Source organism: Lottia gigantea, assembly GCF_000327385.1.
Source record: "Lottia gigantea unplaced genomic scaffold LOTGIsca_28, whole genome shotgun sequence".
Classification (NCBI taxonomy): domain Eukaryota; kingdom Metazoa; phylum Mollusca; class Gastropoda; family Lottiidae; genus Lottia; species Lottia gigantea.
Window position 1 is genome coordinate 1750323 of NW_008708898.1, and position 14879 is coordinate 1765201.

Sequence of the window (14879 nt, forward strand, 5' to 3'; positions counted from 1 at the left end):
TAGAATTATTATCATTCTCAGTGTCCGTATCGGATAATTATGCTACTCAAAGTTTTATCTATTCTTTAGCGCCGAGAAATAATAACCACACATGTATTGGATGAAAGGATTAATATATATTATGGATAACTGAGTACATGTCATATCGTCCTGACATAAATTATTAAAGATGTTTGTGTTACTCGGGAACAATTGGTACAATATAAACACTGTTTTGCATGATTCTCACTATTAGTCAATCTATAATCTTTGGATGTTAGGATGTTAGTTTTCACCGAGCAGAAGACGGAAACAGCAATGGTTTAAAATCATTTTGGAAAATAACAAACACACAAACTAGTTTTATTCTTACTTGCATCTGCTACATTCGGCGGGTAAATTTATTGCCTATTCTATTAGCTTGTTTTATCATGATTGAAATCTTGGAACATTTCCATGTCTGATCATATCGTGAAGACATCGCTTGTTTACTTTAGACGAGCCGAGCTCCGTTCTTTAAGAATTCATTGCCTAAATTAGCATTTTGTTTCGCAACAAGTAAACCGATTGTTGGCACTGTGTGTGTTTCGCGAGTCAATTAGTCATCCCCTATAACGAACAAAGAAGTTGGAACAAAAGTTTATATCGTAGGAATTCGTAGTTTAAGGAACGGAAATAAGTTGATAATGTGCTAACAATATGGAAGTGTTTACGTTATTTCGGGTTTGTTTGTACATGTTGAAGGTGCCTCTGATTTTAGTAATAATCACGGTCTTCTTTTCAGTGTATCAGATAATCTGTTCCTTATCCATGCCGAGATTATCTGTTAATCCTTATATTCATAAAACTAGGATTAAAACGGATTTAAATACCGAAGACATCAAAATAGCATTCGATGTCATGCCTATATCTGATTCCTCTATCTTCCCCGAGATATCCAATATATCATTATTTAGGAATATTTCTCAAATTGGCCAAATCAAGACGAGTTATTTCTATGATATGACATATTCCAACATTTTTATGTATTTCCAACCAATAATTACACACGACGAAAGACATTTTATGCTGTATACTTTCGAAATCTTTATTCGCGCATGTCAAAAGGCGAATATTACTTACTTCCTGTATGGAGGAACGTTAATGGGTGCTTACAGACAACATGGAATGATTCCGTGGGACGATGATATTGACGTCATGTTAAACTCTTCTGAAAAGCGAAAAGCCAGAACAGTATTATCCAAAGTGCCAAATTTCGGTTTGTTTTCGCCTCATAAACGACAGTGGAAGTTTTATCACAAATCATTAAGAACCCTCAGTCATAAACCTTACCGCTGGCCGTTTATAGATATTTTCTTTTTCGCGGAGAACGACACTCATATCTGGGATACAGCACTATCCTACAGAGACGAATTTGTGTATAAAAAATCTATAATATTTCCTCTACAGTATCGGCCATTTGAAAAGACTTTATTACCAGTTCCATGCAATATATTAAAAACATTAAAAACTAATTACCTCGTACAAGTGTGTTCTACAACTAATTTTCTACATAAACTCGAATCAGGAACCCCTACTCGGTATAAAAAGAGGGTCTCCTGTAAAAGACTTCATGAGATTTACCCGTTTGTCTTTCGTCATGAAACTTATGATTCCATTATAGAGTCTATTTTAATAAATGGCACCTTGATAAAATCAGCAGTACTTCCAAAATATTGTTGAATTGTGAAAAATGTGCATGAATGTGACCTTTACCTATTTTAGATGCGAATATAAAACGTCAATGTGAACTTGATCTGTCTGAATATAGAGCAATTATATATTTATATGACTCGAGTGTTTGAATGTTAATATCTGCCAAATTGTGTTTTGTTTCAGTGTACGGTATGTATTCAAAATAAAACAAGACATTTCTTTTCGGGAGGGATCGGACTTTTTCTGAAAGTTCCAATATAATGTGGTAATATATAGTAGTAATGGTTGGCATCACCTATCTGGAAATTACATCATATATGTTGTCTAAATGTTGGTCTAAATTTAAAATATAAATTGGCCCCATGCTCTTAAGTATTTAAACATGAAAATCAAGAAACGTTTGATTGTGTAATCCAGTCTTAACGTATAATTTTTATTGTGTATCAAAAGCAATCAAATTGTGAATATATTATGCATATTATTGTGTTGTTTATAATTGAGAAAATACTTAACAATAACTGTACAAATGGTTACAAATTAAAATCATGTCAACTTTATTTCTAAGCGGAGTATTTGCCAAATAAAGGGGTTTTAAAGGTTTTTTTTTAGCTTATTATGAATACAAGAGCCATGCATTTCAAGTAATTCAAACTTAACCACAGACGTGAGTGGTTCCTGTAATCATAGAAATAACACATAATAAAACGCTAAGTTTCAGTGGATTTGGAATGAGCAAATTGATGTTAGCAGTGGCCTTGATACAGTTAACAAAAATCTCGTAAAATTTGTGAAATACTAATATTTCGAACTTTGCTTTTCTTTGCGTCGACAAAAGTTAAATGATTTTTTTGATATTGTGAACATTAAAATATAGTTATTTTCCTATTGTCAAAAACTCGAAAGATAAAGAGCTATTGGTAAAGGTAAATTCATATATTAGCATTAAGCAATTTATAAAATTGTTGTTCCGTAGAAAATAACCAATGGTACAAAATGTTTGTATGTCTGTGACAGAATTGATTTACAAACTATAGTATATATAATAGTTTATTCAATTGTTCTAATGGCTTACCAATAAAGGAGTCGCATGGGTTTTAAAGACTGTTTTTAGTATATGTACTTGTATCTAACAATTTATAGCTGCTGTTTGCATCAATCTTATTGTCGAACAGCCTTCCGTGGGTCCTACAATTTTTGAACTACCTGATATCGCTGTACTCTTATTAATCATCGGTCAATGTTTTGGGGACAGACGTGTGATTTGTGTAAAAGGTGACTTCATAACAAATAGTCTATGACCCTCTTTTTAAACGTCTAAGATCTAAGAGAGAAATGTAGACTAATTGTTCTTTTTCAGTAAATGACAACCATAACTGACAGGAAGTGCTCGACATGTTCCAATCATCACATTCTCTTAACTGCTTTTCAACGTGGCTTGTTTTCTACCACACTATTTCCTTCACTTTGTTTCGATCTGAAAGGGTTAGGGTTTCGTTTTTCTGAACTTGTCTAAGGCTTCCTCGAGATCAGTTAACATCACTAACGTGAAAAAGCGGAAATATTCTAGAAAAATTGCAACTGATCTTTCCGTATCTTGCGATAATCATGAGGGAAATATTCCAGTTATGTCTTTGGATTTAATAATCATGAGGGAAATATTCCAGTTATGTCTTTGGATTTAATAATCATGAGGGAAATATTCCAGTTATGTCTTTGGATTTAATAATCATGAGGGAAATATTCCAGTTATGTCTTTGGATTTAATAATCATGAGGGAAATATTCCAGTTATGACTTTGGATTTAAATTTTGGATTTGGATAGAGTTGTGGTTGACTGCTTTAGAATTGGAAAGGATAATTGCAGAATCAAATCAATATTTTCTTGATATCATAACATCTGCAAGTTCAACTTTATAAGTAAATCGAAATTCAAAATCGCGACCATCGAGAAATATACAGCTAAATGTTGGCTTTGCTTTAAAATCTCGGAATTATCGCCCCTTAGACCGGTCAGTTTGGAAGCCATGTTTATAATTAACAGTTGGCTGTAATAATAAGATGAGTGATTCAATCTTATTTCTATCAGTTGGAACAATAAAACATCCTAATAGAAGTGAAATAAGCCTATTATCATGTTAATAAAGCCATTATCGTCTGCTTAATATTGTCTATTATTATTCAGAGTTGTTATACACTTCTCAGATTGGGATGAACTGGCAAAGTTCATGTGCTGTCAAAGATAAAAGCATCTCAATAATGTATTGATCCCTTCATGCATTGGATTATCACATGGAATTTAATTACTATTGAGTGTTTGTTAGTTTTATAGGCTGCGAGTAATATTGATATTAGGCCAATAAAATACAAAAGGAATAGACGTAGAGCACATAACATATGTCCGCGAAAATGAGCACAATAATCTTGTGTTGTCAGTTTTCAATTTTGCTATATAGAAGGCGGCATCTCCTCTCCAGTTATTTGCCAAGTTTCACACGTGTAACATTGTTCTGGGTTTTTTTTTTTACATTATATTAACTTTGCGAAAAAGGATTTTATTTTTGCCTTCCACTGTAACAGTTAAATTCGCTGTTCCCAGCAATAGAGTGTAATAGTAGTTTAACATGTAAGTCCATAGTGATGCATAATGTAAAATGATAATGGTTACCGGTAGTAAAGTATCCTGTTACTGATAAATTGGTCGGATTTCCTCCAAATATTCTCAAATACATCACGCTCGTTGATCTTGTAACCATGGTAACTCCAATAACTTGAGTTGTTTATGAATTATAATGTAATTATGTTAAATGCATGAGGTCAACGATAACTCTCATTAAATAAAGTTTAGGCACACCCAAGGGAGGTAATCATATTAAGTAGAACTCTTTAACAAAAAAAGATAATAAATGGTCGGTGTTAGGCATTGATTATCTGTCATGTTTGGTTGTTCAGTATAGATAAAGTAACATCCTGATACAACTCGTTCTTAACAGTTTTAAACAAATACAATGGTCTGGGCGATGAAATGGCAAAATAATTAACACGGTAGGCGTCTCGTTAAAGGCATCGACATAATGAACTTATTCCAATTTCATACTGAGGGAAAATACTAAAATAGCATCTAATCTGATTCGCCCTCCCATTGTATACAATTACTACTGTTGCTTAGAAAAAAATTGCGGTTTGCTTCTGCTAGCGGAAATCGCAGTTTGCTTCAGCTAGAGGATATCGTAGCAAAGATCGAACGGAAAGAATGAAAAATTGCTGACAAAAATTCGGTCAAGGAATGAAATATAGAACAGTGGTGGCTTTATTTGTCTATTACACCAACTATTAATATAGAATGGTGTGAATTGTGATTAGGCGTTATAATGATTTACCATATTAACATACATTCAACAGCATTTTACTCCACACAAGAACATGCCGTGCCGTTACGAACAATTTGCAGTATTATTGCAGACTACAAGCCATTCGAAAATACCACAAATCCAATTATTTATGAAGGCATCAGCGTACATTATTATCTCCAACAAATTCATTTTGACAAGTAATAACATTATTTGAATAAATAGAATTCCTGAAATTAAATAAACCAAATATTAGCTTTAAGTGATTATTGCTGTTCTCAAAGTTCTTGGAAGCCACCAGGCTTCTAATATAACCCCTTAAGGCCAGTTATTGGTTTTATATTTCATGCTTTATTTGACTTGAGAAATGGCTACATCAATTCACCTTTGGACAGTCGTCTGTAAGTTCAACCAATTATCGAAGACTAATTGAATTAGTGTTGGTCATATGACCCCGAGAAATAACAAAGAAAATGGTGTCTTGGATTTGCCAAATTGTTTCTCTAAATCGTGAAAGGAGACATAATGAGAAAATTTGAAAAAAGTCTGAAATAACTAAAATAGGTTTGTTGACATAAGAATTAAAAGTCGATAACACTACTGTATTCCTGGAGATACAAAGAAGAGCTTTGGATGATAAACAATAAGAACTGAAGGGATTACAAAGATGTTTATATTAAAGAAGAAATCAAATATAGTTAATCGTGACAGTAAACACCCATTGACGGACTCCACCGTCTACTAAAACCTGATATGCAAATGATTGTTTACGAATATAGTCCATGCTTTTTTGAAAAATCTTCTTTCTCCTTACCTTTTGGAGTTTTTGCATGCCTAATTTTGACTAATTTGTGTTCTAGATGTTGAATGTCTGAAATTGCATTTTCTATCAGATTTTGTGAGATGATGAGAGATTTTCACTAAAATATATTACTAAAAATTGTGTGCAGTGACAGTCAAGCGGATGTTTATAAAATGTAGTGGTCTGCTTTCAGTTTAACTCTCTCAAGACTTTCATGGTCGAGATTATTGAATTTTTATCCAGAAACTGCAGGGCAGGGCATTTATGCGACATGTAGGAAAGTTTTCATCGAGATTTCTTGGAAAAAGTTAAAAGAGGTTGAATTTTGTGATTTAACATGGAAACAGATGGCAAATGAATTAACGGGCTGAGTCCTGACACGAGGGAAATTAGGCAAACCTAAGTTATCCTAATAAGTCTCGCTGTCCAGGATAAGGTGACGGTTGGTACTGGCGAAGATTGATGGAAAAATTCCTCACAATCAATAGCGTAATAAACCTAACTCCTAGCTGCCTTACAATTTCAATTAAATCTGTAGACAAACTAAGGCTAATCAATAAATTGGCTATAAACTAAAGTTAATCACAGTCAAACTTCCTACATTCTCTAGAAAATTAGAATAGTTATCTACACGTTAGTACTGGGAATTAGACTTTGTGTATTGATACTGTATAAAAAGTGTTTTATCAGCACTGACGGTGGAGAGACAATATTTGTTATGGTACTTATAAAAAAAATGCGCATAATGGCGGTATTGTAGATTAAAAATTCAATCTTTTTACAAAATAATAGACTTTAGTAAAATAACACTTATGACCAGTATTCCTGAAGACACAAAGAGAAGGCCTGAATGATAAACAAAAAGAACAGAAGAGATCACATCGATGTTTTATAATAAACAAAAATTAAATTCATCATATAAGATAATTGGAAGCACCCACTCAAACTAGGATAGTTGTCTGCACGTTAGGACTGGAATTAGACTCAGTGTATTGTTACTGTATAAAAGGGTTTTTATCAGCACTGGCTGTGAAAAGACAAGGTTCGTAATGGTACTTATAATTGATAACCGCCTTATGAAGGTATTGTAGATATCGCATGTTAACATCGTTTCCCTTCGATTGTACGGAAAGAAATTCTCAACCAAACAATAATCAAATAACAGTTTAACTTGAACTAAAGTCCAAAACTATTTATTTCCCTACAGGGCACTTTAATTCTTTTGAATTTTATTGCTAATAGATGAACATTTTACAATTTTTCTCATTGCATTATCTGGAACATGGTGATGTAATTTAAGAAGCAATATCAGGAATGCTAACTTTATAAGCTTTAAAACCAGATCTCAATCTTATGAAAAAAAATATCTCGCAAAGCATTCACTTTCTTTGATGCTCAACAATATTCAATATGAAAAGTGATAGACCAATCAATTACCGTCTTTGACCTTTGATCGTGTCCAATCCATTTACGATATTGGTTTTTCTAATGCATTATCATTATTACACGGGAACATGGAATAGAATATGGAAATTAGGAAAACATGTCGAAAATGTCTGGAGGGTTAATGCATAAAGTGGTAGTAAAAAAATAATAAAAATTTGAAAACTGATATTGAGCGGAAAAAAACAGCTAGATTATACTGTCGCTTGCATACAATAATTGGGTACGGTGGTGGCGCTGTTTCATGCATGGTCGCAGCATAGGTCGAGATAATGCTTTTTATACTGTCAGTGATGCAGGTCGGGAGGTTTGGCATGTTAAAAGCGCAATAAAAATTTTGGGGCCATAATACAAATGTGCACATTAAAGATCCACAGACAGAAACTCTGTTTCATTTCGTTTAATATCACAATGATCAGATAAAATACGAATCAGAATGTCAGAGTAAATGCCCTTGAGGACCGATCTGGTGTGGATTAAGTGCCATTAATATACATGTATATCATTTATATATCACATTATTAATGTGTAACAGCATATAGGACATCATTTTATTCCTATGTTCGTTCCATGTTGGTAGGATATCGCTTACAATATCTCATGTAAGTCAATATTGACTGATCAGAGTATATACAATCTAATATTCTAACATATTTCTATAGAGCTATTGGATTTTCATAACCTTTTACAGTCTACCATTGATTTCACTATTCATTCAATACACTGATTTGTTAAAGTTTTTATAGTCGATACTCTTTTATTCTTTAATGGATTACAACGATTTCTGTGTATTAGATATTGGTCAAATTAAATCAACATAAAGTGATCGTAATAGATCGTTTTCTAAGCGATATGACAAAGTAAAATTTAAGTGACGTAATGTGTAATTTACAATTTGTACCTCCTGATATTGCAATCATCCACTAATTGCTAAGACGATACTTTTACTTCTGGATATCCTCATCAGAGTATATTCACATACCAACAAATATTTCTCATCGTCTTAGGAATCAGAACGTCACTAGAATTTAGAGATTAAAAGTAGTACACATGTACATCTGTTATTTTCATTAATCAACGTCGGATATGACTTGACAACAACCAGGGAAAAACCAGCTAATTTACACGACAGGCTAATTGAAAGACATATATCAAAATTTTGGTTTCGAGGTCTGAATAGTAATGCCCCGATGTTTCTTGGCTAAATGAAGATGAAAATGAGATAGAGTAGCCCTCAGAAAAGATATATAAGGGTATAAGATACTGCTGCAGGTTTGGGCGTTCATTTATTTTTAGGATTTTGAATAGTTCAGCATGAGAAAGGTTTTGTAGGAACTGGGGCCAGATAGTGATTGATCTACCTGATGTTTCAAACTATAAATTCTTATGTAGTATTTGATTGTAGTACCCAGTCAGAGCCGTTCATCCACTAAGTTATTTTTCTAGACTGGATACATGATACAAGTACAACTATCACAATTCAAATCAAATCACGGAACGAGTATGTTATTGTTTGATTTCTGGTTGAATTCCACCAGTCTACTTTTCAGATATTAACCACCTTGTTTGTTTATTTTATTCATTGATTAGTTATTGATTATAAACTTGAGATGTCTGAAGTTTGGACTAGATGATTAAATTGACTTCGCCTCCATCGCTGAAGTATCTCATATTTTGTATTTCATCTTGATTGCATATGACAGAATAGTTCAGCATTACATAAGCTGAACACTAGATTCTTCTTTTGTCGAAAAATAAACTTAAATTTGTAGCTTTACTTTTCAACTCCTAAATGGGCTAACGAGTCAATGAGGGGGCCTAGTGCCAAGACAAACCTCCCTTCCCCGAAATCTAATCCAATAGTCGGGACACCAAGTCGGGACACATTAAGTCTTCACCAAGGCATTAGAGTAAATGTGCAGCTCTAATCTACAGAATTATAGCATCATCTTAATTGGATTATTTGCTACTCATTTTCGATGGGATGAATCTTTGATTTTCCTATTTCTCAGTTTATTAAAATAAGAAAGCGAGGCATTGTCGATGCTTTTCCATTGTCCTACTCATATTCGGTACAAAACTTAATTAATGTACTGAGCTGAATATATCTGGCTTCAGCTCAGTCTTTGTTGAACACTGATGATGTAAAGACGTACTGGTATCTTTAACAAACCCAATCTTTCTTATCAATAGGAGACTACTATATAACACTATCATAAAATAATCAGGAATTCATTAATTCGTGAATTGGTCAATGCATAAAGTCACTGGGAAGCCTGAAAGGAAATTAACTTTGACAGAAAGATATTGGATTTCATTCTTCTACCAATAATTCAATCGTTGGTTTCATCATTAAGCATTTTGTTGGAATTCGAAATGAGTATCAATACACTTAATAGTCATGGATAACATCTGTGGAATTATCTTTGGTGATGGTAAGCCAATAAAGAATCCAAATTCTAAAGCATACTCTAGACTTTGTTAAAGATCAATTCAAATTTCCAATTCTGGTTAAACATTTTAGAATTCTTTGAGTCAGTGTTAGTCATTTTTCAGTCTCTTGATTCGAGATATTTATTTTTCATTTCACTTGATCATCATGTGTAATACAGAAAAAGAGAGAAAGCATACTAATTTCGGCTTTATCATAATCTCTTCCATTGGGAAGTTTTTATTCCAGAAAAATCATTGATACTGCTCAATGAATAGCACTCATTTCAGATGGTTCAGAAGGAAAATCGATGGGAAAGTGAAAAGGCCAAACGTTAGAAGCCTAAACTATTAATACACCTATTGAAGACGAATTCTATAGCAGCACCAATTCTCAATCAATATCAATAATATTACATAAATTACTTGCCACACTTCTCTTTTCAAATTATATATAATTTAATAATACCCTTCTATTCATTATTACCAATTTCATTGTCCACAGAATGTTTGAGTCTATATATAGACTGAAATTGTTGCTACGGGCTAATGCAGTCTGTTTGTTTTTATCACACTGACATTTTACTTTTTCCAGTAAATGCTGCATATTGGTTATCTATGCCATCGGCTATTGTCAACATTTCCGTGCAGTTTTTAATTGGTATATGGCAGCTTTCGCGGTTAATGATGTGTTGAACGGTTAAATTGTTTAGAAGACGGTAAACAATTTAATTGTGGTAGGTTTTACAAACTATAAGCTGTGTGGCAGCATATTGGTAAATCTGAAATGTATGTATTACTATATATATGTCGAATGGATAATAGCACCCTGCACGCCAATTATCCTCTGTAGATAATACAATACAAAAGTCTTCAAGCATGTCGTAAATGACTAATTTGACGATTTTTTTCCATACCTTTGCCTTAATTGAAGATTCTAATCCTTTGATATAGATTTTGAATTAATAATTATAATTTATCTATATCCTTTTTATCAGTACTGTCAAAAACTGATGTTATCACTATTTTTTTATTACTGTGTGTTTTGTCGTTTCGGCTTTGAACTGAAGTATTTGAACTGAAACAAATGTAATTTCTAAAAAAAATCAAAGAAATAGTCTCAAGTAAAGGAACAACTGGATTATTTAACATACTATAAATATTTGAAAACAAGAAACAGCTAAATAGAAGTTCAAGAAACCTAGACAGAAAATGTTTCTTTAATGATTGCGTGCTCAAGATTATTAAAAACTCGGTGTACGACGGATAAAGTAACTTGATTGACTAAGGAGCAATGCTTCGTTTTCTTGTGTCAGTGGGCTAGTCAGACGAACAGTAAATTTAACAGAAAATCAATACGTTAACACCCAGAGATAATATGTCAATCAACTGTTTGTTGATCTGTCAAATCAACTTTATAAACATCTTGTAATCACATTTAATACCTGTTTCTAGATTCAACAAACTGTACTATCAATGTTATAGAATTCAGTACCATTGGTTTTAACACCTTCAAACCTAGTTGTAGCAAGTTGTAGCACTGTCAGTGATATTGGTTCACATTAACTTCGGTACGGAACCATATTACAATGTCAATGTTGGTGCTTTGAAGAGTATTCTACCCACTGCATTAATTCAAAAAGAACCGTTAACGACAGCACACTGCTGAATAGTGATAAAAATATTATTAATAAAACCAATAAGTTGTATGTATTATTTGGAATGGCGTGTGGGTAATTTCTTTACCCTGTACTCAGGGATGATCAAAGATGTTGAGATAGTTTTGTGATGTTGACTAATACTTCTGCTGCGTTTCCACAACGTTTTCTCTAATCATTTCCACTCTTGAAATCACTTCTCTGCCATATTCAGTATTTCAAGGAGCATTACTGCAAGCTCTTGAACAGATCTCGACCAATCAGTTCGATAATGCATTTTAATGATTTACTTTAGATTGCGTTGAATCATTGAAGCTGTCACGAGTCGTGTCATCATATCAAACTAGTATTAATTAAGTTACATGTCCTCAAGCCTGCCTACTTGACATGGTCAAAGAGCAATTGCGTCTTTCTGGTCAAATGTTGCATTTTTTTTTCATTTGCCATGTGTGACTTAAGGATGAATTTCTCTTAATTATCAGGCTGCTATCAAGGCTCAATTGACAGACTCAGTCTCTGTTAAGTATAACAAAGCTGACTGCGAATCAAACTGTATGCCTGTTTTGGATTTATGATCCATGACTTTAGTTATTGTATGATATTTCAATTTTAAAGTATGTTTGGGGTTAAATTTGAAGCCATCAATAACAAGACAATTGTAAACTTTCGTTAGTGTGCAAGAGATGCGCTCATTTGAGCTCCTGAACACACTCCAAACAATACACCAACTAATGTTCATGTTTTCTTTGTTTGCCCAAGACATTAACATATACAGGGTAAATTATGTTGTCATGACCTCTGAATAACTACATGATGAGACAAACAATACAGACTGTTCAAATAAAAGCATATTTGATACCAGATGTCCTAACCATCTACCACCAAAATCAATGGCATCGATATATATTGAATTATTTGAAAACGGCTGTTGCATATCGAAAGTACGAAGAAAACAAACAACCATCTTTCATTTCTAAGGTCAAATCTTGGCTATGTGGAAGATACGCAGATATAAATTGCGTTTTCAACGTTGCGATAGATTGTCCAAAGCACAGAATCTGATAAAGATAACAGCCGTGACTTCTTTGTTGTTGTTTACATTGAACAATGTTATATTTTGGACAAGAATCGGCAAAGACGCAAAATTGGGAAGGCCACAGTTACAAATTCGAGCACTTCTGGATTCTCTTCTGGAAACAAAACTACAGGCCGAGAAGCTGGCAGGCGGTTACGGTTTGCACTTAGCTACAACGTGGACGAAGACGTTCCAGAAAGATCCAGTTCATAAGGTAGTGATTGAGAACTGGGTCAATATATCAAAACAGGTGAAGCCAGTTCTTGTCTCTCAAGAAGGAAATATTAGAATGGAAGTGAACTCATCGGATTGGTCGATTATATCGGAAGTTGAGACAGAATGTGACAGAATTCCAACATTGAGAGGAGTCTTGAAGAAAATCATGTCCAAATTCACATCAAAGCTGTATGGGTTTTCTAACAGTGATTTGATCTTCGGGAAAGATTTCTGGACTTCCGTAAAAATGGTGTTGGGACATTCCTCATTGTTGAAAAAGCCTATATTAATCTTGGGTAAAAGGATCAATGTTAAATTCAACAGAAGTGAGACGTATCATATCCATGACATCCCAACGATAGCCCAACGGGGAAGTTATCCGGCGGAGGGATCTTCTGATATCTTCATTACTAATAAACTGTTTCCATGGTCGAATATTCCCAAGATAGTGGTAGGCAGAATGGGTTTGGGTATGTGGATAGTTGGATATGCAAGAGCACAGAATGTTACCCTGATTGACATTACAAATACATCCACAATACTCCACCTTACCACCAACATAGGCATTCAAGAATCTGGGTATGCCAGAAACCACAGTTTTAATATTGATTTATTACATAAACTAGGGTTTGGTGCTGCACATTTTCAACTCGGTTCCTTAGACTGTGTAGATAGATTTACGCAGTATGATACTGAAGGGAAGGTACAAATACAAAAAAGAAAAGTAGAACCTGTTTGTTACGGTGGGCACTTGAATGACTTTATTTCAAGTGACAAAGATTGATGTTTCTACGAAATTTGTGGGTACTCGTGTTCAATTTTTTTATACACATCATGCCAACTCGATAACAAATGTATGTAGATGCATAGATAGAGAGACACCCCACGAGTTTAATTTTCCAGGAAACATTCTATCTCATATCTTGTGTGACATGTGCAATAATAACTTTGGGTTCAATTACTGATTTTAAAGCTGTTTATTTACATTGCACATTGTGTCTTTTATTTTGTTACTATACTGGTATCTTGAACTATGCAATGACGCCTGTTGTGACACTACTAACTGATTACAGGGGTTAGTACCCGTTACGAGAATCGTGGTTGTTTCCCTTTATTAGTTTAATCCAGATTCGGCTATACAGAGATTCCATAGCTTAAGCTTGGTGTCCCCGAACCACAGAGTGTTATTGTCGGCATCAATTCTTTGATGTTTCGTTCGTTAGCCATCGCAAACCATAGGCATTGTAAAAAACAACATAAGAATTTCTGTATGAAACTTAGCTCCAGATCATTGCCAACTGCGTTATTATTATGACCAAATTAAACTCCAATGAGCTCGACGCGCGAAAAGATATTCATCTTTAGTCATTTTTCAATAGTCGTGGAGACAAAATTTTCGAGAATCGGCTACTTTCTGTATTTTATTGGGAGAATACCCATAAAATTCGAAACCTGTTACTTATTTTGGGTAATAATCAATGCGCACAAATTGTAAAATTTAGTGAGGTGTTGCTACCAACTGAATAAACCTATTACAATAAATCATTCAAGAGTAGTCTGGAGCCTAGTGTTTGAAGTTTAGACTAAAAAGTGTTGTCTCCCTTAAGGATGTTGAGCGAAGGTGAAATGTGGATGTAAAATGGAACCGGTTATTCTGAAAGAAAGAGTCAAATCAGTTGCAATGTTTTTATGAATTCTTCACATTTCTCAATACTTAATATGATTATAACTCAGTTACATATCCAATCTTTGTCAGTGGCAATGCCACAAAATAGCTTGTACGATTACATCATTTCGTGCTTTTAAAAGTCGATCAAATCTTTAAAAATGATGAGTTAATTGATAACAGAAACTTTGAAAACATGTACACAATATCCTCTTTAGTAACATAATAGATATGTTAGATGAGTTGTGCTTATTGGAAATGCTATGACACTAAACACGTAAACAGATTGTTTATAGTGGAGTCATTAAACGACCATTAGATTATAACTGTCATAAATATGGAATTAACCTTTCCGATAGAGTTTTTTAATTAAAGTATAATTGATAGAACTGTCCTTGACTTCTGTCCAACTGGGTACCATGAATAAATTATATCCTACATGAAGATTAGAGCTTAATATACCGTCAGTAATAGTAAATCTATATAATTAATTTAGATATAGATTCATTAACACGATAGATATTAATCCGAAACTTACTGCCACTAACCTGGCAATTTATCTAATATT

General features: G+C 33.5%; 2 protein-coding genes across 2 annotated transcripts; both read left to right on the forward strand.

The window, feature by feature from the left end:
* Positions 1-678: 678 nt before the first annotated feature.
* On the forward strand, positions 679-1701 carry LOTGIDRAFT_161254 (hypothetical protein; the record flags this gene model as incomplete). Its single annotated transcript, XM_009056580.1, has 1 exon — positions 679-1701. The coding sequence occupies one exon, from the start codon at positions 679-681 to the stop codon at positions 1699-1701; it is 1023 nt and encodes a 340-aa protein (XP_009054828.1).
* A 10645-nt stretch (positions 1702-12346) lies between these two features.
* On the forward strand, positions 12347-13429 carry LOTGIDRAFT_161255 (hypothetical protein; the record flags this gene model as incomplete). The annotated part of the gene is made up of 1 exon (XM_009056581.1): positions 12347-13429. The coding sequence occupies one exon, from the start codon at positions 12347-12349 to the stop codon at positions 13427-13429; it is 1083 nt and encodes a 360-aa protein (XP_009054829.1).
* Between the last annotated feature and the right edge of the window lie 1450 nt (positions 13430-14879).